The 27,416-nt window shown below is 40.1% G+C and overlaps 1 protein-coding gene across 1 annotated transcript; it reads right to left on the bottom strand.

Moving 5' to 3' along the window:
* Nucleotides 1-1,092: 1,092 nt before the first annotated feature.
* On the bottom strand, nt 1,093-24,347 carry LOC148846773 (putative polygalacturonase). The gene is made up of 5 exons (XM_088952474.1): nt 23,161-24,347; nt 12,634-12,754; nt 4,943-5,191; nt 3,074-3,227; nt 1,093-1,869 (listed from the first exon to the last, which is right to left on the bottom strand). Exons 1-5 carry the CDS (start codon nt 23,596-23,598, stop codon nt 1,344-1,346), a joined length of 1,488 nt encoding a protein of 495 aa, XP_088808600.1. The 5' UTR covers nt 23,599-24,347; the 3' UTR covers nt 1,093-1,343.
* Nucleotides 24,348-27,416: the final 3,069 nt, after the last annotated feature.

Here is a 27,416-nt window from a genome sequence, read left to right as displayed (position 1 = left end):
CTGTTCATTTTTTGTCAACGTGTAGATGATTGACAAAGAAAATTAGATAACACTCAAAGGGTATGTGTTTTTCCAAATGCCACTTAATGGCTGGTTAACGGTAGGTATTAAATAGTACATTTTGAAAGTTTGTGTACTGAATTGTTGAATTTTACCAAGCCCAAAGTACAGGATACTAATAGGGAATTTTTCCTTTATTCAAAATTTCAAACAATGACTAGTAAGTGTTTGGAGGCTTGGAGCAATGTGTAACTATAGTATACCTTTTGATAAGAACTATAACTAAACTTTTAGGCTGTTTGTGATTCGAAAGGAAAGGTAAGTAAACCTATATAAGGTTTGTATAGGCTTCCTTACCTTTCCCTATACTTCCTTTTTAAATCAATTATGACCTTACTGTTGAAAAAGTCACTTTTTTTTTTAATAATTAATCGAAAATGAACTTTCTCTACCCTAGCCTGATGGTCCAACTTAGGGGGTGCAAATAGATCAGATCATTCAGAAGTTTTCATCCTATCTTGTCGGATTTGGGTATTCCCATTTCGAATCTTCGGATCAGATATATGATTCAATCATAAATCAAATCAAATTCAGATCACCTCCTTATCCTATCCGAGAGAATCAAATCCGATATATATATATAATTTATATTACACTTCCAATTTTGTTATTTTATTTATTTATAAAAAAACATGTATATATATGATGAAAATGGTTGAAAATATACTTAAACTTTTATTTTTCTTTATTTAAATTGTTATATTTTATTTTTCTTTTAATAATTTATTAATTATTTTAAAACTTTCAATTGGATTGGATGAGATCCAAGACTTCCATATACCTCATGCACCGTACCTCTTACAACTTGCCAGTTGCCAATTATTGTACACATGCTAGTCTCTGAGAGTCGAAAAATAAAAAAATAAATAACTTGCGAACTTTAAGTTGCCGTGCCGTTTGAACAGGTGAAGTAGCTTAACTGAATGTCAACGTTGAATATAAATGCATAAAAGACCAAAGAAGCAAAAAAAAATCTCCCTGAAAGGTTACTGAACTGAATTACGCATTCATAAAATAATTTAACAATGCAAATTTTTGGCTTGTGAGAATGTATTTTATATAAACAAATGAATTCAAGGTATATGTACATATCCGGAAGAAGTAAATCAATTTTTCTCTTTCGGCTGCAAAGAAGCAGCAAAGTTAAAATTCTGACGAAAAGATGAAACTCGCTACTACCAAGTGCCCCTCAGCCAATCAGAAGCCAAGACGTCTGATATAATGGAAACAAATGATGAAGCACCACAAGACAGATAGAAAAATCAGTTACCACATTCTTGCTCTCAAAAATCATAATCTATGTCTGTTATGTTCTGGGAAACTGAGCGTTTAACAAGCCGTTCTTGCTCATCATAGCGATCAAAATTCTCACATGGAGCGGGGAAGATAGTCCCGATGACACGACCTTGAACAAACGCACACTGGAAAATATGCTTCTTCTTGTATGTTATCCCCACCGACATGTCACGGAAGGTGACATTTCTCACAGGGATCTCTTCGCTGCCATGGATTCGCACTGGGACACGGACACCCTGGCCATGGATTGCAGTGAAGCTTATATCTCCAAGGACTGGAAGGGCCTTGGGGTCATACCCTCCATCAGGGTGCTCGTTGTAGTCAGTCTTGATGACAATCCCCACCCGAACATTGTCAAAGGTCACATTCCGATAGGTTATATGACGAACATATCCTCCTCTTCCAGGACTTGTCTTGATCCGAACACCCCTTCTTGAATTCCAGACATAGAGGTTCTCCACTGTAACATTTGAGACTCCACCTGACATTTCACTGCCTATTGATACTCCAGCACTGCCAATAGTTCAATGAAGGTATATTTTAGTTACTACCCATGGATTAACCTCGAAACATGCTTGAAGTTGAATATATTCAACTAATAAGCACTAATGGGGCTAAAGTACCACAATGGCATGCAATAATCGATATAAATTGCACTACAATATATAAATTATACTCTATCTTGGAAGATGCTTTTTGTTGAGAGGAATTGAGTTTCTATGCAGTTTGAAGCTTTAAGAGTTGTGAAGTTTGTGAATGGAGAAACTAACTTTGTTGTTACTGTGGTCCAAGTTCTGCGCATAGGAGAGGTTTTATTAATTGAATATAATCCTATGTATTTCCGTGATCTTGTACATTGTGAAGCTACCTATGGAAGTAATCATTCCTAGCCTGACATGTCCGGGCCTGCACCAGGCCCAGAAATTAACAATCTGGGCCTGGGTCTATATTTTAGGTCCAGAGTGTGAACCGGGCAGGGCCTAGGCCTAGGCCTAGGTTTAGCCCCTTACCTAAGGGACTAATAAACGGAAAGTCCAAATTGGCCTTTAATTCCCTAATTTAAAACAAACTCTCCAAAAATTAAAAAAAAAAAAAAACACTGATTCCACTCCACGTACTAAGAAAGGGAGGAAAAAGACCAAATAGGCCTTCCATTCCTTGACAATTGCTGGATGAACAACTTAGTAACAATATGTTTGGTTGCTATAATCTATCACAACATTACGAGGGAGATTTTTTCACAGGGACTCTCTAGAAAGTTACAAAGCTTATTCCACCAAACTAAAGTGGCTGAGCCCTTAGCAAGCAAAAGTCCACCAGGTTCCATATAAACGGAAATTGTTTCCATCCAAGACCAACGCAAACTTGCCCATATGTGTTTCGGTATATGCACACATGCTTACATCTATAAATATTAAAATCAGATGCTTGTAACAGAAGACATAAATGGACATGGATGCATGCATATCTTATACCGATGCAATTACAGTAATAATGACATATTTTTCCCTGCCTCATCATATACATACCATGACATGAGTGGACCCATGCAAGTTTTGAAAACACCAAATAAGATAGGGACCCCCCTCTCCAAAATGTAAGGTTTACACAGTCCTCTCTCTGCCCCTGATGTTTTAATACAGGAGCCATTACCCTCAGGGCATGAATTTATGCATTTCCATGCTGACTAGAAAATGTAAGGTGGAAAGCTGCTCACCTCACCATGGAGCGAACAACAAGGTTCCTGATGAGAATGTTGGCAGATGGCTGACCATAATTAACTCCATATTGATCCCAACCACTTTTAATTGCAATTCCGTCATCTCCTACACTTATATAACAGTTCTCTATCACCACATTTTCACATGAATCTGCATAGACAAAAAAGTGATCTGAATTAGAAACAATGAGTTTAAAACTAAAACCACATTTTCTTCCTTGGGTTAGCTTTGTTTTCAGGTTCAGGCTTAGATTAAGCATATGGCCCAGATCGAAGAGACAATTATCAAGAAGCTTTGGAGTCAAAAGTAAAACTGAGGGGAGGAAGGTTCAGACCATATTGTTGGTCCTTTTGGAGGGAGGTAATAAAAGAAAGTTCAAAAATAAGGTCAGTCTTATGCTCATTATCTATGTCAGAGTCCTTTTCAGACCAAAAAGAAATTTGGTCAATGAGATTTAACAGAACATTCTTTAGATCTTATACTCATCTCTTTCCCTACCACTTACAAACATGGTGTAAGATACTGGACTGATTCAGATCAATTATTCACTTAAGCAAAGCTATTTGTATCAGTTTAAGTGCTAATCTTCAGGAATAATAGTTCAAGGGCAAATTGGGCAAAGATAAAATATAGGAAACTTCTAGAATCCTAAGAACCCAAAATCATTATAAATAGGGCCTATACCCATATGGGGACCCATTAATAACAAACCCATTATGGGGGAGGAGAAACCTGGATTTTCACTCTCCCCTCCCTCTTGATTTCGCACTGCCTCTCTCTTGTCCCCTGTAACCATTGCCATTCCCTGGACCTTCAGAGTCAAACCACCACCACCGCCTCACTGAAGCCAGTTGGCTTACACATGGTTTGGGACAGAGTCCTTAAGGGAGTGCTGGTTGAAATTTGATGGTATTTCTTAAGGCAGGGCATAATCACTGTCATAGTTGGCCATTGGATAAAAAATGAGCCAAGAGTGTGCTTTTCACTACAGATGATGAAATCAGAAATTGGCAATCAGTCACTTCTTCCTCTACTAGAAAACCAGTAGTCTCCAGGGATTAGTATCCTCCTTAGGACACCCATAAACAAACCTTTTGAGGTGGTTGTGTTGGTAATCTGGGAAATTCAGGAATAGTGAGTCATCAGAGATCATCAGGAAGAGGTTGTTCTCTGGTATTCTTGCCTCCATTGGAGTGGGCAACTCAATCCAGGCAGAGCTACTTTCTTCTCTCCAAAGCCTGAAGATCTGGCCCCATTGATTATAGTTCCTTAGGTAAGCAGAGGTCATCAAAGATTAGCAGTTCTGTTCCCAATAGGGCAAGGAACGTGCTTAGGGCTTTCTGGAATCACATAGAAGTTGTTCACTCCACTAAACAGATGCTATGCCCCTTCTAGTTGGACTTGGGAGTAAATATCTGGAGGTCTTCTCCTTTATTGATGGAGATTCTGCAAAAGGTATCAGCTAGTACAAGGATTGTAGAACACTTGGTGACTGTCTCATGCACTAAATGAGATACAATATCCTCATTGATCCAAGGGGGCTGAATGCTATGGCAACTAACTTAGCTAGAGCATGCATTTCAAGTAATTATGTGTATAGTAAATCCTCACCTTGGGGAGGCTTCTCTACCGTAGCTTGTACAACTTTGAGATGGGCTTTCCCCTTTTGTTTGATGCTCTTCTTATACATCATATTCTTTTCCACTAATAATTAATGCAATCCCTTTTCATTTTCATGATTCAACAAGGAAGAGGAAAAGGATACAATGCCTAAGACATCACTTCAGCATCATCATATATATTTATTTGTTGAAAAGGAGAAACTGATAGACAGTAAGGAAAAAATATGGACAAAGCATACTCACCAGGATCTATCCCATCTGTGTTTGGGGCTTCAAAAATAGGAGCCAAGATGGTAACATTTTTGATAATTACGTTCTTGCAATCATAGGGATGGAATGTCCAGAAAGGAGAGTTGCGCAAAGTTATATTGGATATCTGGATGTCACGTGAAAACATGATCTGCACAAGTGGGCCCCTAGTGTGGTTGAGAAGCTTTTGACGATACTTCACCCACCATGCTTGACCTTGTCCATCAATGGTACCATTATGCCCTGTTGTCAAAAGAACTACCCCTTTTAGATCATTGAATTCATGATGAGCACCAAACTTACCTGGCCATCTAATGCAACAAAGCTCTAAACAGAAATTTAATAGAAGAGAAACAAAAATACTCATCTACAGTCAATTGAAGAATATGCATAAAACCAGAGAAAATGGCATAATAAAATATGAGTGCACATGAGCAGTGTTTGGGATCTTTTACAGCCCTAAAACCTTACAAAACTCTTTACAAACTCCCTAAACTACCCTTGGCAAATTGACAGTAATAAATAACAAAACAGACCTCTTTGTCGTTCAAATCTAATTAACTAACTATTAGACTAAAGTTGATGAAACTTAGCAGAAATTACTGGATTCGTGGCCTACTCAACTGGTGGGGTCCAAATGGTCAAACTTTGATTTGAATGTGACCACTACCGACAGTCCTCAGTATCTGACATTCAAAAGGTGGCTTGATGAAGGCCAACCACTTGTCTGATCAGCCCTATGTTTGTATGGCTTATATATTCTTTCAACTTCAATATATCCAAAATCCAGCTCAATCCAAAAGTTGGATTGAGAAAAATTGGTTCAGTAACTACTGCCCAGTGCCCAAAAGTTACCAAGAATTTACCTTGAGCATGAGGGAATTTAATAATCTAACAGACTTCCTTGAGTTAAAGGAACCACCTCTTTTACAAGCCGATTTTACTTGGTCAAACTTCCAAGCCATCCCAATTTGCTCAAAACTGGACGGTTTCTTATTTTCAGTAGATTGGGAAGAATTGTGGGGAAATATAGTTGCAAGAGCTTTGCCTAGAGTAACCTCAGACCATTGCCCTATTTGCATAGGACAGGAGAGTTCGTTTCGTGGCTCTTCACCTTTCTATTTTGAAAATATGTGGGTGGGTACCCTTCCTTCAAAGAGAGAATCAACTCTTGGTGGGGTGATGAAAGACCATACAACAGGAGAAAGGGTGTAAGGTTTACAAGAAAATTGAAAAAAAAAAATTAAAAGAAAAGATCAAAGATTGGAATAAAGATCAGTTTGGAAGACATAGAAGATGCCCAAAAGAGAGTACTTTCAAAGATTGAGGTTTTCGATAAAAAAAGAAGTTTAGAGAAAAATTACTAAGAAGGAAAGAGAAGAATGGTGGAAGTTGAAGATAGGGTTAGAAGAGATTTTAAGAAGAAATTTCTTTTTTTTTTTTTTTTTTGATAGATGGAAAGAAGAAATTTCTTGGAGACAAAAATCTAGATGTAAATGGCTATTGGAGGGGGATGAAAATACAAGGTTCTCACTCCCTAGAAAATGGGAGGAGGAAGAACTAAGATTTTCATGGATCACTTTAAGGGTATCTTTTCAAGATTGGAAGAAAGGAGTATAGAACTCCCAGATCTAGAATGGAATAGGGTGACAACTATCCAATCTATGACCATGGAGAGAAATTCAGTCTTGAGGAAATAAGAGAGGCTGTTCTCTCTATGGAAAGATAAAAAAACCTTAGGTCCCAATGGATTTTCTGTGGCCTTTTATCAGGACTGTTGGGTAACTTTGAAATATGATTTCTCTTTGATGAATTCATTTTTCCACCAAAAGGGGAGATTTCTCCAGAAGCAAATGCCACTTTTATTCCATTGGTGCCTAAAAAGGAAGCCAAAACCCCAAAGGATCTTTGAGAAGTCTTTATAAAATCATAGAAAGAGTTTTTTCTGGCAGATTGAAAAAGGTTCTATCCACAATAATTTCAGAATTCCCAAGGCTTCTTTGTTGAGGGTAAGGGTGTCAATGGACCGGTTTTGGATTGGACCCCGTCCAGTCCAAAATCAATTTGGATGGACCAATAAGACATATTGGATTGGACCAATCCGGTTCAAAATATTTATTAGATTAGATTGGACCTGGTTCGTCCGTAACAAATTTATATTGGATTGGGTTAGATTAAGCCAATATCTAGTCCATTGATATAAGATAAGAATATATGTGTCAATGGACCGGGCTTGGGTTGAAACAATCTAAATCAAAAGAAATTTGAACAGATTGGACGGTCCAGACATTGAATTGGACCGATCCAAATTGGTCCAAAACATTCATTGGATTGGACTGGACCTAGTCCATTTATAATGGACTCACATTGGACTAGATCGGATTGGACCAAATCCGGTCCAATTGACACCCCTAGTTGAGGGTAGGCAAATTGTAGACCAGATTTTAATGGCAAATGAGCGTGTAGTAGAGAAAAAGAAAGGTGGGGAAAAGGGGTTCATTTGCAAACTAGACCTAGAGAAGGCATATGATTTAGTGGATTGGTAATTCCTTCTTAAAATCATGGAGAAAGTTGGATTGGGCAAAAGGTGGAGATTGTGGATAAAAGGTTGTTTAAGCTCAGTGCATTATTTGATCCTAATAATGGAGCTACTAGATATTTTTTCCTAGTAAAAAGAGAATGAGTTTTGAGACAATGAGATCCTTTATTCCTTTTCCTATTCACTTTGATTGAAGAGGTTCTAAGTAGAATGATCATCAAGGCTGACCCAGATAACTTGATTAGAATGATCATCCACTTTGATTGAAGAGGTTCCAGTAATACACTTGTAGTTTGCTGACAATATAAATCCTTTTGAGATGGATACAAACAAAACTCCCTAAGAAATCCTAAGGAACTTATTTGCACCTTTGAGAGTGTCTCAAATTTAAAGGTTAATTTGGGGAAAAGTTGTGTTCTAGGGATAAATGTGCAAGAGGAAGAAATTCATAGGATAACAGCGCTCTGGGCTCTTAGTTCGTGAGGTTAGAAGTGGGCCTCTAGAACAGCTAGGCCTTCCCTTGGGTGGGAACCCAAGAATAAACGGATTTTGGAAACTGGCAATAGAGAGATTTGCTAAAAAGTTAGCCCTTTGGGAAAAAAAAAACAAAAAACAAAAAACAAAAAACAAAAAAAAAACTAAACTACATCTCAATGGGTGGGAGAATAACCTTAATCAAAGCTACTATGGATAATCTTCCTATCTACTTTTTGTCCACCTTTCGTATTCTGGTTAGAAAGTTAGAATAGCCAGACATAGAAAAGTTTAGAAGGGATTTCCTGTGGGAATTAGGGGATGAGAAGAAAAATCACTTGGTGAAATGGGAACAAGTTAGTAAGCCTAAAGAAAAGGGTGGGCTTTGAAATAGGCAATATGATCCATAGAAATACAAAACTTCTAGGCAAATGGTAATGGAGATTTCCTATAGAAAGAGAAAGGTTGTGGCACAGGGTAATTGAAAGAATACACGAGTGGTTAGATAATTGCTAGGATGCAAAGGTGGCTCCTCATTCAACTTCAACTTCTCCTCTTGGAAAGCAATACAAGAGGTTTACCCAATATTTCTTAACCATAGTCATTTTGATGTGGGGTGTGGGAACAGAGTTCTGTTCTGGGAAGATTTATGGATAGGTGAAAACCCACTCAAGATTCAACTTACTTTGCTTATGCTCTCTCTAACGACAAATCTAAACCCATCACAAAATTTGGGATTTATTTTGTTTCTGGAATAAACCAGGACTTTAGGGTTTAGGAGGGGTCTTAGTCTTAGGGAAATGGAATGTGAATCCCTTATTTATCTATTTACCAGGTTAGAATCAATTTTCTTGGACCAAAACACAGAAGACACTATGGTCTGGACAATATCCTCTAATGGTTTCTTTACTTGTGCCTCCTTCAATAACTTCACACAACCTAGTCCCATGGAGGTGAACTTCTCAGTAAAAGATCTTTGGAGCAAGCCAATTCCTCCTAAGATTTAGGCTCTGTGTTGGGAAGTCTTCCTTGGAAAGATAAACACCTATAACATGCTGCAAAAAGGAAGGCCAAAGACAAACAAATACCTTTCCCCTCTTTTTTTTTTGATAGATAATGATAATGAAAATTTTATTAATTAAAGAACTAAGTATACATCATACAATTCCCCACTAAGAGGCATGAGGTGCAGCCTCCAAACTACATCATAAAGCTTACAATTGAGCCCAAAAGAGCTGATTCCTATGTACTCCTTGTTTAGCTAGGTCTGCCAGCCCATTTGCCGATCTTCTTTCCCATTGAACTGTGACTGAAATATTTGAGGTCAGCCACTTAAATCTTCTCAAAGCCCCCCTGTACAGCCAGGCTGCCGTCTCTAGTTCTTTTAGCCATCCAACAACCAATTTGGAATCACCTTCAATCATTAAATACTCCACTGCATATTCTGCTCCTTGTAACACATTTCAAGTTCTGCATTTACGGAGTCTCCCCACCCTATAGGACCAGAAAATAGAACTACAATCTGACCCTCATCATTTCTAAAGACTCCCCTTATTCCAGATGGCCCCGGGTTGCCCAAACTACTGCCATCAAATTTTAGTTTAATGACACCTGCATCAGGAGACTTCCAATCCACCACCGTCTTGCTTCTGACTGCGGAACTTTTAGCTAGTTGTTCCCAATTTCTCTTTATGTCATCGAAAGTGTAGGAGAACAGATCCAAGGATTTTACCCAACTTATGGCCCTACATAAGCTACTTTCTAACACATGTTTGATCCCTCTCTTTGTCATTAAAGATTCTAGCATTTCGTTCCACCCACACAGTCCACACCAAAGCAGCTCTAACACACCTCCACAAAACTCTTCCTCTTCTCTTTGGCCACCTAAAAGTTGTAGGCTCAAAAAGATTGCAAGTCTTCTTTGTAAAGCAAGCGGTGAGACCATTCCCCATCTTCTAATATTCTGTTCTTTTGTGCTCTGTGTTTGGGAGCATTTTTGTTCTCTTTTTAGATGCAAGTGGATCCTTTCTTAGGATGTGGTGAGTCTTTTCAATCCAAACTTCTTAAGGCAGCCAAAGAAAAGAGGAAGGACAATGAGGGAACTATTAAGAGTTAGTGTGGTAGTGGTTTGGAGCATATGGGAAGAAGGGAACTGGAGGCTGGAGGATATTCAATGAGAAGAGCAGGATCTGAGGAAACCATAGATTCCATAAAGATAAAAGCTGCACACTGGGTAAAGACAATGGAAGTCTTTCAAACTTTCTTGGAAGTTGGAAGTGAGAACTTGGACATAAATGACACACTCTACTAAAGAAGAGAGTAATCATGGAACGGAAACCTCCAACAATCAACTTATTTTATAAGTGAAAGAAGGGGATTTTATTAGAAGGACATCAGAAAAGAGTCATACAAAGATTTCCCAAGGGGAGGCACAAGAAGTTGCCCACCCAAGCATCACACCGTTACAACTGAGCCCAAAACAGATGATTCCTTTGTACCCCTTGCTTAGCTAAAGAATCAACTATACCATTGGTGAACCTCCTTTCCGATTGAATTCTTACTGTCATATTTGATGTCATCCTTTTGAATCTTTTCATTGCATCCCTATATGCCCACACAACAGAATCCGGATCTCTAAGCCAACCAATTATCAGCTTAGAGTCCCCTTCAATTGACCTCCTACAATCAACTTAATAAAACTGGATTTTGATGGGAGCTCTTGAGGTATTCAAGGGATGGCTGGTATAGGGGGTTGTATTTTGGGATTCATCTAGTAAGGTGTTGGCTTTATGTTCAGGCCCCATAGGATGAGGTAACTCACTGAAAGCTGAGTTGATGGCACTATTGCATGGGCAAAGGTTTTTCATAGTATGGGTTCCGGCAATTGGAGTGGAGGGAAACTCCCAGGCGGTTGCCTGGACAAGATGCAATAATCAAATTACTTGGATCTACAAGCGCGCCTTTAGGGTAATTGAAAGCCTATTAAGGAAGACAAGTATTGCTTTTAAGTGGGTGAGAAGAACTGCAAATGGGATGGAAAATGATGAAGGAAGATTTGGCCCGACCTCACAGTTATGCGACACGTGGCAGAAACAACAGCTCGGCAAAAAGGCCAGCCTAAGGCGTGAACACCAAGGGGAGACACCAGCGGACCGAACTCCCTACTGGGGGCCCGAACTCACCCTTGGCCCAAAACCAGAAAGTAATCCGAACTGGCCTACCTTCAGTTCGGGATATACCTCACCGAACTGGCCAACCTTGTAACAGTTCGGGATATACCTCGCCGAACTGGCCAACCTTGTAACAGTTCGGGATATACCTCGCCGAATTGGCCAACCTTGTAACAGCTCGGGATATACCTCGCCGAACTGGCCTGCCTTGTAACAGTTCGGGATACACCTCGCCGAACTGACATGCCCTATAGATACCTCCGAACTCAAGACTTTGCCTCGCTCACCACTCCGCATCACCTTCTGGGCGCCAAAACCAAACAAGTCGTACCATGCCTGACACTGAGGAAGTCCGTGCCCGAGGGCGCCGCACCTGACTGACTTGGGATCTGATGCTTAGCGGCCGCACTCTAAACGGCCACCTGCCACCGCCACTGACACCGCCATCTCCAGTTAGAGAGACGGTTAGGCAGTGACGGTTCTGTCCCAGCAGAAAGGACGACGGCCGAATTGACAAACGCAAGGGTAATCATACCCGACCTGACAAGGGCCTCGGAGCGAGTGCGCGAAGTGATTATAAGAGCCCCTTGCCCCCAACAAACAAGGTATGCAAACTTTGCGCTATCTGGTTTTATCTTGCTTTTGAAGGATTCTAACTTAAGCTTCGGAGCCGTTACACCGGGTTCCCCCCGGAGCTTCCTCATCTCCTCCATTTCAGGTTCCCTGCTATTCAGTTCAGAAGCAAGGTCGTTGACAGCTAAGACCGGCCGGATCGCGCTTCATCAGAAAATACTCTAGCAAAACAAGAGGTTAATGGGCAACAAATGTTTTGGGCAAAAGTGTAACTCTTTTTGTATTATGGGAAGGCTGAATCTTCCCAGATTGTTGTAATCTTTTAATTTTCATAATTAATAAAATCTTCTTTGCTGATAATAACAAGTTGGATTGCTGACTTTAATTGCAACAGCTACTTGCAACCTTCTCTTGAGTTTATTCTTTTGACTTTTTTGTCATCGCTTTCTTAAACCTATCTGCATTGCTATCCATGTGAAAATACATTACCAGCCAACAACCTAGACTGTCTTATAAAGAGTTAAAACGCAACTTAGACCCAACATTGGCCAACCATTGCAGTTTGATGCATAAGACACTTTAACAGTTTCTGGTACCAAGATGATACTTTTATCAGAATTATTAGAAAATAATTTTTTTTTCCTTTCCTGCATGCATGTTTTCCTCTCTCCAAAATTTTGTGCTTAAGAACCAGAAGCTTAGAAAACTAGGTCCACCCAATCAATGAAAAGAGTAATGTTGAATTTATACTTTGTCAGGATTTCACATGCATAGCTCTGACATATTCATGACACCATGAAAGAAAATACTTGTTTTAGAATTCTAGTTCTGTCATCTTCCAAGTCAAGGCTGGCTGACAATACAAAAAAGGCTGTCATAAACCCAAGTGAAATAGAAAAACTAGAAATGATAAAAGAAAACTGTCTAACCTGTTATGACAACATCTTTTAGATTTTGGCCATGGATAAGACTTCCATATCGGGGTCCAGGATGCTCTCTCCCATATCCATATGATGGCAATGGAGGCATCAGCGGCCACAGTTTCTCATCCTGTTAAAAAGTGTGTTCATAGAATAATACTAGAGCAAGCAATAACTTGTATACAGCTAAGATAGAAGCAGTTATAATCCACCCAACTTCTTCTTTCTTTTTTCTGTTTTTTTTTGGAGAATGAATGCATTAAAATAAGGTATGGAGATATATTTCAGATCCTATGTACCATAAACATCTATAGAGAGTTTTACCTTTCCTTGTTACTTTCTCATTGGGATTTTTTTGTCTTTTTGAGCCGGACCAATTCACCCTTTCAAACTTAGCAAGCTCCCTTAAGTTTTTTTTTTCTTTTTTTCTTTTTTTTTGAGAAAAGGTAAAGGTAAATTCATTGGTTCTCAACAAATCCCTGTTCAATAAGAGGCTGTACAAATGCAAAAAAAACTGCCCCTGCAGTGTTAGTAAGTGTTGAGCGGGAGACCAAGAAGAAGAAAACAAGGAGAAAAGAAGAAGAAAGGAGAAGAGGAAGAAGAATAAGAGGCAACTGAGTTAAGACCTCAACAAAACTTAGCTTCAGTCGAGTGAAGCTTTCTATTTATACTGTTCTGACCGTACATAACAATATGTCTATAGAATTACGAAAATACCCCTGTGGGTACTAAGCATGTGTACAGTACATATAATACACCTGTTAACACTCCCCCTCAAGTTGGGGCATAGATATCAATCATGCCCAACTTGTCACAGAGACCTTGATGTCTGGAATAGTTTAGCCCTTTTGTAAATAAGTCTACAAGTTGATCTTCAGAGCTGATGTATGGAGTGCATACTTCGCCTGTGATGATTTTCTCTCTGATGAAATGCTTGTCAACTTCAATGTGCTTTGTTCTATCATGTAGTACCGGGTTGGCAACAATACTGATAGTTGCCTTGTTGTCACAAAGTAGAGTCATGGGTTTACCAATTGAAAAACCCAACTCTACCAATAGATTCTTTATCCACATACCTTTGGCTACTTACCTTTGGCTACTACGTGTGCCATTGCACGGTACAAAGCTTCAGCACTGGATCTAGCTACCACGGTTTGCTTCTTACTCCTCCAAGTAACAAGGTTCCCTCCTACAAAGGTGCAGTAACTACTAGTAGACCTTTTGTCACTTTGAGATCCAGCCCAATCTGCATCTGTGTAAATTTCAACCCTCAAGTGTCCATGTTTCTGGAATAATAAACCAGCACCCGAGAACTTCTTAAGATACTGTAGTACTCTCTCTGCTGCTTCAAGATGGGTGGACCTAGGTGCATGCATGAACTGACTGAGGACACCAACAGCATATGCTATGTCTAGACGAGTCATAGAGAGGTACAACAATCTCCCTACAAGCCTCTGAAATTGCTTCACATCCTTAAGTAGTTCACCTTGACTGTCACTTAACTAATGATTGGGATCAATGGGAGAGTTAGCTGGTTTAACCCCAATCTTTCCAGTGTCCTTAAGCAAATCTAGGACATATTTCCTTTGAGAGATGAAGATACCCCTTTTTGATCGGGCAACATCAATCCCAAGGAAGTATTTGGCGGGACCTAAATCTTTCACCTTGAACTGAGTGACAAGGAAGCCCTTCAAACTTTGAATTTCATGCTTCTAGTCACCAGTAACAATTATGTCATCCACGTATACTATTAGGGCACCCATTTTACCTTCTACTCTTTTTACAGTGTGTGATCTGACTGACATTGCTTATATCCCCTCTTTTGGATTGTAGTATGAAATCTGTTGAACCAAGCCCTTGGTGATTGCTTCAGCCCATATAAAGACTTCTTCAACTTGCACACCTTTTGTTCACCTCCTTGAGCCAAAAAACCGGGGGGTTGAACCATATAAACTTCCTCTTCAAGGTCACCATTCAAGAAGGCATTCTTGATGTCGAGCTGATGTAGATCCCAATTTAGATTGACAGCAAGAGAGAAAAGGACTCTAATAGAGTTCATTTTGGCAACAGGTGCAAAGGTTTCTGCATAATCAACCCCATATTCGTGAGTGAAACCCTTTGCCACTAAACGAGCTTTATACCTCTCCACGGTTCCATCAGCCCCGTGCTTAACAGTGAACACCCATTTACATCCAACTGGATCATTTCCCTTAGGAAGATCAACAAGTTCCCATGTGCCATTCTTATGAAGAGCATCAATTTCTTCCTTCATGGCTTTCATCCATTCTGGTACTGAGAGAGCTTCTGCCACATTCTTGGGAATAGGAATATTGTCAATGGAGGTAAGAAAAGTACAAAATGAAGGTGAGATGTTCTCATAGGAAACAAAGTTGGAAATGGGGTGTTTGGTGGTGCACGACCTAACACATTTCCTGTGGGCAATGGGAATGTCAAGATCATTAGCAACAGGGAGGTTGGGAGTCAAGTTACCTGAGTGAATATGATCTTCCCCCAAGGAATCTGATGGCATTTGAGATACAACTTTTGGATTCTCCTCAGCTCTTGAACCTAATTGGCCTTTACGACGATGAGAAAAAACACGGAAAGGTGGAGGATCAGAAGGAGGAAGGCGAGAGGGAGAAGGAGAAGGAGTAGGAAGAGGAGGAAGTTGAACCAATTTCTCCAAAGGAGAAACAGGAAAGAAGGGCCCATCCTCAAAGAAGGTAACATCCATGGAGACATAGAATTTCCGTGAAACGGGATCAAAGCAACGATAGCCTTTCTAAGAGATTGAGTAGCCAAGAAATATGCACGGGATAGCACGAGAGTCCAATTTTCCCCGGGTGGGGGAAAGGTTTTGGGCAAAGCACTGACAATCAAAAACGCGAGGAAGTATAGAAAGAATAGGGGCCTTAGGAAAGAGAAGTTGATGTGGAGCTTTGTACTCTAACCAACGAGAGGGCATTCGGTTGATGAGGTATGTAGAACAAAGGACGGCCTCAAGCCAAAAACGTTTGGGAACATTCATGTGGAGTAGTAAACCCAGTGCCACTTCAAGAAGGTGACGGTTCTTCCGTTCAGTCACACCATTTTGTTGTGGCGTGCGGGCACAAGAGCTCTGGTGAAGTGAGCCATGTGAAGCAAAGAACTCCGTGAGGTCACTATGAAAAAACTCCTTTGCATTGTCTAATTGAAATATTTGAATTTCATACTGAAATTGGGTGAAGACTATCCGCTGAAAATCTTGGATAATTTTGGTACTTCCTCACGGGTTCGCATTGGATATACCCAAGTGTATCTAGAATAATTGTCAATGAAGTTAATAAAGTACTTGTAGCCACTCTCAGAAGGTAAAGTAACAGGGCCCCACACATCCGAATGCACAATGTGAAAAGGAAACTCAGATTTATTATTTCTTTGAGGAAATTGAGTTCTACAATGCTTGCTTAACTGACACGTTTGACAAGAAAAACTGGAAACGGACGCGGACTTACACAGTTCTGGGAAAACAACTTTCAACGACTCAAAAGAAAAGTGACCCAAACGACAATGCCATAAATACATTTTACTCTTTCTGAACTGACTCATAGTCTCTGTAACAGTTTAAGGAATTTGTAACACTACTAACTGAAAACAAATTCATAGGAAATTTTGAAACATGAAGAACATTAGAAAAAGTAAGGCCAAGGGGAAGAGAGAGAGTTCCTTGACCAGCTATGGGAGAGTATGATCCATCAGCTAGTCTCACTTTATCTCTTCCGGAAAGAGGGTGATAAGTTTGGAAGAAAGAGGACATACCAGTCATGTGTTTTGACGCTCCAGAATCAATGATCTATGGAGAGTCAAGGTCGTGAGAAGCAACATGGAAAGCTGTGGCAGGATTACCTGATGTGGATGCAAAAGAGGTGGTGGGAGGAGCATCCATCTGGCGAATTGTTCTACCATAAAGCTCCAAATGGTCACGGAAGGAGTTGACAATATCCTCCCTTGGGTCGGATCCAGAGTAGTTATGTTGGCCATGTGGTGGTTGAGTCACAGTGGAGGTGGAGGGCTGATTCTCCCGAGTAACCATATTGGCCATGTGGTGTTTTTTGGTACCTTGCTGCCTGGGTCTTCTAATACCATCTGAGCCTTGCTTCTTAGGTAAATCCTGAGCCCACTTCGGTTTCCCATAGAAATCCCAACAAGTATCTTTGGTGTGTCGGGGCTTTTGACAATTAGTGCACCACAATTTTTCCTTATCTTCTGATTTCTTCTGGAGATCCCCTCTCTTGAAAGAAGGTCCGCCACTAGTAGAGGGACCCCCCTTTGCCGCCAACAAAATTGCATCCCCTCCGGTGCTGTTCATCAAGTTCCTTCTGCTCTCTTCAGACTGGATAAATGCATAGACCTCCTGAATTGAAGGAAGATCCTTAGAACTTAGAATTTGTACTCTGATGGGTTCATAGATAGGATTGAGACCATGTAAAAAGGCAAACACCCTTTGCTGTGAGACAAGTTTCTTATACAATTTTGCATCTTCCTCACACTTCCACTCAATATTCTGGTAATGGTCTAACTCCTTCCAAACAGTTGTAAGGTCAAGAGTAATAAACTGATAAACTCCTCTCCCCCTGTTTACAAGTAGATGAAGCTGCTTGCAGTTGATAAATTTTGGCATAGTGTCGAAGTTCAGAATATGTGGACTTTGCCTGATCCCATATCTCATGTGCAGTTTCAGCCCACATGAAGTTCTCCTTATTTGCGGTTGCATGGAGATCAAAAGCCATGACATAACCATACTGTTCTCCTGATCCCATTTATGATGTTCTGCATTTCCAGAAGGTGGTTCTTTGATTCTTCCATTTATGCAGCCTACTTTTCCCCTTGCAGTTATGTATAGTTTGATCCCCCTTGACCACTCTAGATAGTTTAACCCGTCAAGAGGAACAACAGCCATAGGGAAGGATAGATCACTGTTCCCACTCATTCCATTCAGCATTGTGGAGATTCTGGATGTAGTTGAATCTTCACTACTCATGATTCTCAGTTCAGAAATACACAAAAACAAAGCACAGTTTTACAGAACTGCAACAGTCCACAACTAGACACTTGCTGATTTTCGTCCTCACAGAGAACCAAGCACAAACACTGCAACTGCAGTACTAGGGTTTATCACCTACACTATGTAGGAGTCCACAGAACAATATACGAACTGCACATGCAGTGTAACCAGGTCTGAATGACCTACAGTTCACAACTTTATACAGCTTCTCAGCCCCCCCCCCCAAAAAAAAAACATAGTAGAAGCAGCAATACAAGTGGTGAGTTACCACACCTAATCGGCTGATATCCACTTTCCAGGGCAGCCGAACAGTCAGTCAAGTTCTAGGGTTCATCAACAGCCCCTTAGAGTGCAGACTAGGGCAACATACAATCGGAGGAAGGGGAACAGTCCCTACTCAGATTCTGGAACATTAACATCGTGCAAGAAGCCATAAACAGGGAAAAAAAAGTTCAGTACCAGCAATAGGCAGTACAGTCATGAACTCAAACTTCCCTTCAAGTCAGAACCTTCCTTCAAACATCTGGGATGGATTTCTACAGTCCTCTTAGCCGAAGCAACCCAGTTACCAGCAAAAAATACATGTAGCCGAACCCTTTTTCTGTGCTAGGAAGTTGAACAATCAGCATACTTGTAGCAGAGCCCTACTCGGCAGTGGAGACTAACCACAGCACTAGAAAAGCTTCCTCTTCCTTGTCTTCAAGCATCAGTACTATAGCTCCTTCGCAGGAGAAGAGAGAGACCTCAGCTAGTTGTTTTCTAGGCCTGGACGAACCTGCTCTGATACCATGTTGAGCAGGAGACCAAGAAGAAGAAAAAACGAAGGAGAAAAGAAGAAGAAGAAAGAAGAAGAAAGAAGAAAGAAGAAGAGGAAGAAGAATAAGAGGCAACTGAGTTAAGGCCTCAACAAAACTTAGCTTCAGTCGAGTGAAGCTTTCTATTTATAATGTTCTGGCCGTACATAACAATATGCCTATAGAATTACGAAAATACCCCTGCGGGTACTAAGCCTGTGTACAGTACATATAATACACCTGTTAATAGTAAGATATGCCATTGCAATTTACAAAAAAAAAAGTCATTAAAAAAGGGCAATTTCCTTAAACTACCCCTACTGTTTGCGAAATTGACTAACTGTACCCTTACTGTTTGACTATTGTCTAACGCTACCCCTACTGTTTCTAACAATTGACTAGCTCCACCCCTACCGTTAGCATCCGTTAATGCTCCGTCACAATCTATGCACATGTGACTCCACTTGACCTATAAAATTTTTTCAAAACCCAATATTACCCTCGTCCCCCTCATCTCAACACCGGCATCGTTCAGAAAACCTGCTCCAGCAGCACCTGCTGAACATTGATCCTCACTTCTTTGGCCATGCTTGATCTTCAAGAAAACAACCAGTAGCACCCACTGCAAATAAGTCCTGGACAGTCCTCTGAATAGGAAACGATACAGTACTTGTCGTTGAAGTTCTCAGACCTCCCCCTCTTCCTCCGGTCTCTCTCCACTCTCCCCCCCCAACCTCTGCTCTCCCCTATTTCACAAAGAGTCCCTTCTCTCTTAGCCTTCTTTCTCTATAATAAAACCGGGATAAATGAAAATCAGTGGAGAACCGATGATCTATCAAATGGAGCACCGGCTTTAGCTCCCAGATAAACACAAAGAACAAGACAGTGTTTTTTTTTTTTTTTGGAAGAGGTAAGGTAATTTTATTCAAATCAAAAGCACATACAAGCTGGATTCAGACCCAGAAGGGCAGCCTGAAAACCACAGCAGTTACATTCTCCACCAGGAGTTAGAGAAAGGGAAAGAAGACAATTTCAGACTTTTGAAATCCTCAGATACAGACACCCAGATATCAGCTTGCCCACAGCACTCTGAATGATATCTTCAGGACTTTTAGCTTTATTACAGAAAATTCTACTACCCCTCTCAGCCCAAATGGACCATAAGACAGCAGCAGGAATAGTCCTCCACACCAGGCTCCCTTTCTTGCTTAGGCCTTTCGCATTCCAACAACAGAGAAGCTCCTTAACCGATCTATGCATTACCCAACTGAAATCCAAGGCTTTGAGAAAGTGTCCCCAAATCTGAAAGGAAAATGGACAATGAATACACAAATGATCTGTCGATTCAGCATAGTACCCACAAAGACTACAGGAAAGATCCATAACATGGATGCCCCGCCTCACCAGATTAACTCTGGAAAGACATTTGTCAAGGGCCATCGTCCAAATCAGAAAGTTGGCTTTTGATGGACTTGTAGAATTCCAGATCTGTGAAGCAGGAAAATCAGTGAGACCCAAATAGCAGATTTTAGAGGCAAGGGATTTGACAGTAAATTCACCATCTGAATTCCATTTCCAACACCATTTGTCTTCCGACTGCAGATCAATCTTCTGCTTCTGAAGAAGAGCCATCAGATCCACAATCTCTTCTAATTCCCAATCAAATAAATCCCTCCTAAAGATGGGAGTCCAAGTAAGAGATCCACCAATCGAACAGCCACAGAAGTTTCTTGGTTAGAAGCACACTGAAAAAGTATAGGAAAAGACTCAGTTAGTGTCCCATCCAAACACCAAGGATCCTTCCAAAATTTTGTTCTATCCCCTTTACCAATCTTGACTGAAATCCCTTCCATGAAAACAGAGAAATTTTTCATGATAGCTTTCCAAGGGGAACTACCCCAACTTAGGGGAACACCACTGTCTTCACCGTCTTCTGGCGGCAAAACACACAGTTCACCAGAAAAAGGGATCAGGCATCATCATCGGAACTGCTCATCAGTTGGGTTTTATTTTGAAATTTGAGGAATAGTAGAGGGCAAATTCGATATTTTGTTTCCTTCCTTTAGCACTTAACGGCGATGTCAATTTTTAGAAACAGTAAGGGTACAGTTAGTCAATTTTGCAATCGGTAGGGATAGTTTAAGGAAATTGCCCCAAAAAATGTATTATGACTCCATCATTTGAAAGACTTATGAATGGCTAGCCAAGAGTGTAGTTTGCCCAGAATCCTTTGGAAAACTTTGTCTACTGAAGCTGCCTTATCCTTGAAAATTCTGGAATTCCTTTCCTGCCATAGGATACAGAAGACAGCTGCTGCAACCATATTCCAAGAAATTCTTCTCCTCTTGCTCAAGCCATCCAACCTCCATCCTTTTAAAAAGTCCACTACAGCTTATGGATGATAACCCTTCAATTCAAACAGCTCCAAGCACTGCCCCCAAATGGCCTGAGCAAAACTGCAGTGCAAATGATAATTCACAGATTTGGCTTCCTCCCCACTAGGGGTGCAAGTTGCCAAGTTGGGCCAGGTTAGGTCAGGTTGAGGTCAACCCTAACCCAATCTGAGTTGTTAAATCCAAACCCTAAAACTTTGGGTTGGGTTCAGGTTAGGCTCAGGTTGACCCAACTTCTCTACTTCCTTTTGCCAAATGTACTTATTTCCTAGACTCTAAGGCTGTGTTTGGTTTGAAGGAAAAAGTAGGGAAACGAAGGGACACCTTTACAAACCTTGTATAAGTTTCCCTGCTTTTTCCTTCAATCTAAACATAGCCTAAGGGTACATGTTAATTCAGTATTAGCATAATAGCATTATTATGTATAAAAGAACATAGTTATGATGTTTTAGAGGAAAAAAAGAATAACTTTAAACTTAATATTTTGACATACGATATACATGCAAACATGTATGGATAGATAAATGCATTTTTACAATAAATACTTGAGGTGAAAATACATAACTATATGGATGCATAACTATATAGATATATACATTTATGGATGCATAGAAGCATATCCATACATGCATGAATAGTGAACACACATATACATAAGTACTTAATGTACAAATACATATTTGTATAATATTTATATATGCAAATGGTTAAGTCAGGCTCGGGTTGGTCAAATTCTCAACCTTAACCCAACCCAAAGTTAAAATCAGGTTCATATGTTTCTACCCTAACCCTATCCCGTTTTCAGAGCTGGGTTCAGGCTAACCCGGCTCAAGTTGAGGCCTTACTCCCTACACAGCATGCATTAAATGGACACAGACATATCCTTCCTTGATAGATTATCTTTAGTAAGTATTCCGTTCAGGTAGGCGGTCCACACCAAAAAAATAATAATAACAATAAAATGCAACCTTTGATGGGATGTTACTACCCCTGACTATGTTATTTAATAGGGACCTCTGTCCATCTTTTGTTTCCAAATGATCAGTAAAGGATTTTAGCAAAAACTTTCCTGACCTCTCCCATACCCAAACGCTACTCTCTGCCGTGGAAGGATTCACCTGAGTGCTATGATGTTTTTGTAGCAGCTCCACCATAGATCTAACTTCCCAGTCATTTAAATTCATTCTAAACTGTGGCACCCACACCAAATTTCCCATTCAGCCGCTGAAAGCACTCAGCCACACTTACCTCCTTCTCAACTGCCATCTCCCATAACTCTCCATTATAATTTGTTGAACCAAGTCCTAAACCAAACTTCCATCTAGAACCCAATTTTTAGAACTTTCAGGTTTTCTCTTACGAAAAAGTGTGTCCATTATTTGGTGCCCAAGCGTATCAAAACCCATTCAAATTGATTTGCTCCATAGTTTTCACAATTCTAAGATTGCAGACAAAATTTTATAGAAAAATTCCCACCCTAGATCTAAGTAGCACACCTCAGATGGTTCTTACCTCCTACATCTACAATTTTAGTTCTTGAGTAATTTGCAGGGGCTGTTGCATGGTGAATGGTAAACTCTCGGGTTGACAAATATGAGAATGCAGGGTTGGATCTAAGAGTAGCTACTTTGTGTAAAAGAAATGCCATGGTTGGGACCGTATCCAGTTCACCCCTCTCAGAACTCCAAATGGCTGTGACCAACATTGGGCTCCCAATAGGGCCTACCTGTCTTCCTACATCAACCAAATCTCTCAAATTCTCCAATACATTTTTCTCTCGTTTCCTGTTTACATACCGACAATACTCCGGATGTACCAAGCAATCAAGCATATCAGTCAATTTAATAGCCTTAAACAATTATTTCTTCATCCATGCCATTCAAGAAAATTTGGACCCAAACATCTTAGGTCTATAGAAAGTGAAATAACAGGTAGCCAGTAGCCACATTACTTTCTTACCTTTTTTTTTCCTCTCTTCCTTTTTCCTTCTCAAAGCAAAAAATTCAACAGTCACACACAGGTAAGGCTAACGTCAATTATCGTTGTGTCAAGACATCCCTCATCCCATCCTGTGGAAACCACTCGTAACCTAAATACCTCTGAGATTGAACAATTACCTATGGATTCATGTCTACCAATTCTATTAAACATTATATCTCTTCAAAGACTCTAAGAGAACCAACTTAAGTAACCCTCACTAAACTAAATCGCAAAGAAGGGGCTCCAATCCTCAGACCAACCAAATCAAAGACACTTACAGCAGCTTGTAAGAAAATAAAGGAGGAAAAAGAAAAGAAAAGTCCACCTGAATCCCAAGGATAACAGCATCTTCAGCGAGAAACAGAGTCATATGACTAGTGAGATTGAAGGGCCCCGTAAGCCATCGGCCAGGCTGCACATTAAGCTGGCCACCACCTTTGCTTCCGAGCTTCGAAATAGCAGTGACGGCCCTGTCGAACGCCTCAGTATTCACGGTCACGCCATCTCCGACGCCACCAAAATCCGTCAAATTGAAAGCCACGGGGCGCAGCCTCGGGATCGGCCGAGCAGGGTGGGCCCGACCGAAAATCCTGAGCCCATCGACGATGCTCCGCTGCCAGACAAAGATCGAAGCGAAGGCAACGATCCAGAGGACTGTGAAGAGCGTCTTGTGCGAAGATATTAGCGCCGAAATCCACCGTTTGAAGTCGAGCCTTCGATTGTCGAAGTGGAAGTGGAACCGGCCCAAAAAGGTCTCCACCATGATCAGAGCAAGCGCTTCTACGGGGTTCTCGGAAACTGAAATTGGAGGGAGGGGAGAGTCAAGAGGGTGACAGTGTTAGTGATTCTTAGTGCAACGGACAGGTTTCAATGAGGGGAATGAAAGGTATGGCAGTGGGAGAGGAGAGAGCCGAGGATTAGGAATTGGGGATCGAATTAGGGTAGAAGATGCGTCTGTATGGGGAGAGTTTGGAGATAGAGTACATGGAATGGAAGGGGAGATATAACGAGAGAAAACCAGAACGAATCGCTGGTATGGTTTGAACTGAAAACAGACTGTACTGTGTGTGTGGGAGAGGAATTATATTACGAAACTACTCTTATCATTGCTTAGGAATATAGAAGAATACCATTCCCTCTCGATTCCAGTGGAACTCGAATTCAGATAATTGGCCCTGCGACAATTTGGAAACCGCCCACTGATGAGCTTCTAAAATAATAGATCCAAATTCCAAATATAGATCCTTACTCCTCAAGACACCACCTAGACCTACTTACAGTTACAGATTCAGCACTCATCTTACACAGCAGACATCACAGCTAGATGATAGCTTGTTGTGGTTAAGTGAAACCCATGAATGGGTGACTCCGGGTCTGGTCCAAACAACAATCAACTAGCTATAAGATGAAAGATACATATAATCAGACAAAAGAAAAAAAAGAAAACGAAAAAAAAAAAAGATACATATAATCAGACCAACTGTAATAAGAAAAGAAAACAAAAAAAAAAAAGATACATATAATCAGACCAACTGTAATAAGAGGCAGGATTAAGTCAGAGCAAAGTCCATTGGAACAACTATAGCCTTGCATTGGGAATATCTTCAAAATAAAGCATATTAAACCTTTCTATCTTTTTTACCATACATATATATTTGGGCCTTTTTGTTATGATCCATTTTACTTGGGGCTTTGTTGCATTAGTGGAATGAAGTTAGATCCTGTTTGATAATTAATGTCTGATGAGCCAATGGTTTTAAAGTCAACCGAATGAGTGACCTCAGCCTTCAGCCATTAGGGATCATTATTCTTTCCAATTTGATAATAAAATAATGCCATGCACATCACCATTTTGCTCCACTTTGCCGGTATATTATCACTACTCACTAAGAGCGTGTGTTAACCATGTGATTGGTTTTGTTTTTGAAAAGAATTTACCTTGTATTTGGGGTTGTGTTAAGTCAGTCTTCGGTTATACATTACTCTGAATTTTCAAAATGTGTCTAATAGGTTCTTATTATTATTATTAATTGATCGTCACTCAAGACATAAGTGCACATTAAATAATTTTAAAATGATAAAATTATCATTTATGGTATTTTTTTACCATATTAGAGGGAATACCCAAATGATGCAAGTTGCGATAAAGTAACTTGCGATAAACTTTACTCCTGCGCTAAAGCTGCGACGAACCTCACTCAAGAACTTATGCGATGAAGCTGCGATGCACCTCACTCGAGAAGTTATGCGATGAAGTTGCGATAACTTCATTTGGGACCTGAATCTGGTGAGCCAATTGCTCAACCCAATCAGTATAAACGACTTGTGGGTCGTCTCCTCTATCTCACCATTACAACACCAGAACTCACTTATTCAATTCACATTCTAAGTTAGTTTATGAGTGGTCCTAGACAACGACATTTGGATACTGCAATGCACGTCCTCTGATACCTGAAAGCTACACTTGAACAAGGTATACTTCTTCTGGTTGATTGTGATCTCCAATTGCGACTTTATTGTGACTCGAAGGTTGCCCAACCAGTCAGAAATCAGTCACCGGCTATCTCACAACTCTAGGACAATCTCCATTGTCATGGAAGAGCAAGAAGAAAGCAATAGTGGCCCGCTCTTCTACTGAAGCAGGATACCATGCAATGGCAGCCACTACCAGTGAACTATTATGGCTGAAGGAAATCTTCTCGGATCTTGGTCTTTCTCATCCACAACCGATGCAGTTGTACTATGATAACAAGGCAGCACTCCACACCGCTGCTAATCCAGTGTTCCATGAGCATACCAAACACATCGAAATAGATTTCCACTTCATATGATAACACCTTCAGTTCAAAGCTATAACTATTGTTCATCTACCTACATCAGCTCATCTTGCAGATATTTTCACTAATGCAGTTGGTCGAGATAGACTTGCATCTTTGTTACCCAAGCTGGGCATTTTTAACCCTCATGCTCCAACTTGAAGGGGGAGTATTAGAGAAAATTCCCAGATGACGCAAGTTGCGATAAAGCAACTTGCGATGAACTTTACTCCTGTGCTAAAGCTACGATGAACCTCACTCGAGAAGTTATGTGATGAAGCTGCTATAGCACTGAAGCTATGATGCACCTCACCTGAGAAGTTATGCGATGAGGCTGCGATAAACCTCACTCTTGAGAATGAGTTTGTTATCATCCGTTAATTGGTCACTGATTTAGTTGCGAATATGTTTTGGTGGTTTCCTTTGTAAATGCCATGTCACCTCCTTGTAATAATTGCCTATATATACTTGATTATTTTAATGAAGAAAAACAACATTTCTCTTCGTCAATTCTACATCTCTAAGTTTTATAGACCACTTTACCAATTTCATCTAAGTGTTAAAAGAAGGAAAGGAGGATAAGGGTTATGAAACCAGACACCGATCAATTGTTGAAGTTCTTGCTCCCTAGACATTGAAAAGAAGACCGTAGGAACTCAACATTAATGAATGCAAAGATTCTCCTTCACAATCGTTGCATCTTAAGTGCTACCATTTCAAGTTGCTAAGCTCATGAATTGGTTTATGTGGAAGTGGTAGAAAAAGAAAATTAGATGGTACCTAATGGGTATTTTTGTTATTTCACTTATCTATTAACATCTGTTAACGAATAGGGATCTATTAGACACAATTTGAAAGTTTAGGGTACTGTAGATACACGTTTTGAAGTTTCAGGGACTGACTTGACACAACCCATAAAATTCAAGATACTGATCATGAATTTTCCCAAATAATTTTAATAAAAACAATACAACTTTAATGATATAATAGTTGTTTTTGTTCTTAAAAACAAAACCAACCATGTTGTCAAACATGCAAGCAATAGTTGCAATTTCCAATAGAGTAGTGAACACCAAGTAGTTGAAAGAAAAAGAAAACCAACTTACTCAATTGTTTGAAAACATGACCTGTTATGCACACGAAGGAAGAGTTATCACATTGGTCTACCAATGGAGCTGAACTGATTCTCAGTTCTGCTTCTAAGTTTTGTTTCCCAAATATAATTAGGTTGGGGCCGGTTTTTTGTTATTGATTAAACAAGGTTTTCGAACCATTGTTGGCCTAAATGGTTGGACCATTTAGACCGGAAATCGGTCGCTTGAATGGTTCCATTTTTACCATGAATCATCGTCCAGTCCAAAACCATTGAAATTGTTTAAAAAATTATTGACCTAGATAGTCGAATTGTTGACCTGTTCAACTTGGGCAACAGTTAGCGGTTTGACATTTAAATTTATATTGATTTATTATTTTATCTTAAAACTAAAATAAAACAAAAAATAAAATGACAAACATGTCCCAACTTCTAAACATTCGACCAAAGTCCGAACAACCACTTGCCAGCGACCAAGATTTGTAGCATCAATTGACGAACACAATGGAAGACTCTGGTTTGGGGTAAAAATCCATACTCCACGGTCCAACATCTCTTGAAGGGAACGATAACAACACTAACACCTATGCTTTCGAACATCCAACCTTTGGTGACCAAGATTCGCTACGACTGTCAGCGACCACTGTGGAAGGATTACAACAACGATTATTA

The sequence above is a fragment of the Nelumbo lutea genome, chromosome 6 (genome assembly GCF_056320005.1).
Source record: "Nelumbo lutea isolate HS-2025 chromosome 6, American lotus-T2T, whole genome shotgun sequence".
Taxonomy (NCBI): domain Eukaryota; kingdom Viridiplantae; phylum Streptophyta; class Magnoliopsida; order Proteales; family Nelumbonaceae; genus Nelumbo; species Nelumbo lutea.
This window is presented reverse-complemented; position numbering and strand designations above follow the sequence as displayed.

Coding starts and splice junctions, on each gene's coding strand:
- LOC148846773 (XM_088952474.1), bottom strand. CDS start 23,598: ATGGTGGAGACCTTTTTGGGCCGGTTCCACTTCCACTTCGACAATCGA. Junction 5,192..12,633: donor AAAAGATGTTGTCATAACAG/GTTAGACAGTTT, acceptor TTTTGACAACAG/GGCATAATGGTACCATTGAT. Junction 1,870..3,073: donor GTTGTTCGCTCCATGGTGAG/GTGAGCAGCTTT, acceptor AACTATTGGCAG/TGCTGGAGTATCAATAGGCA.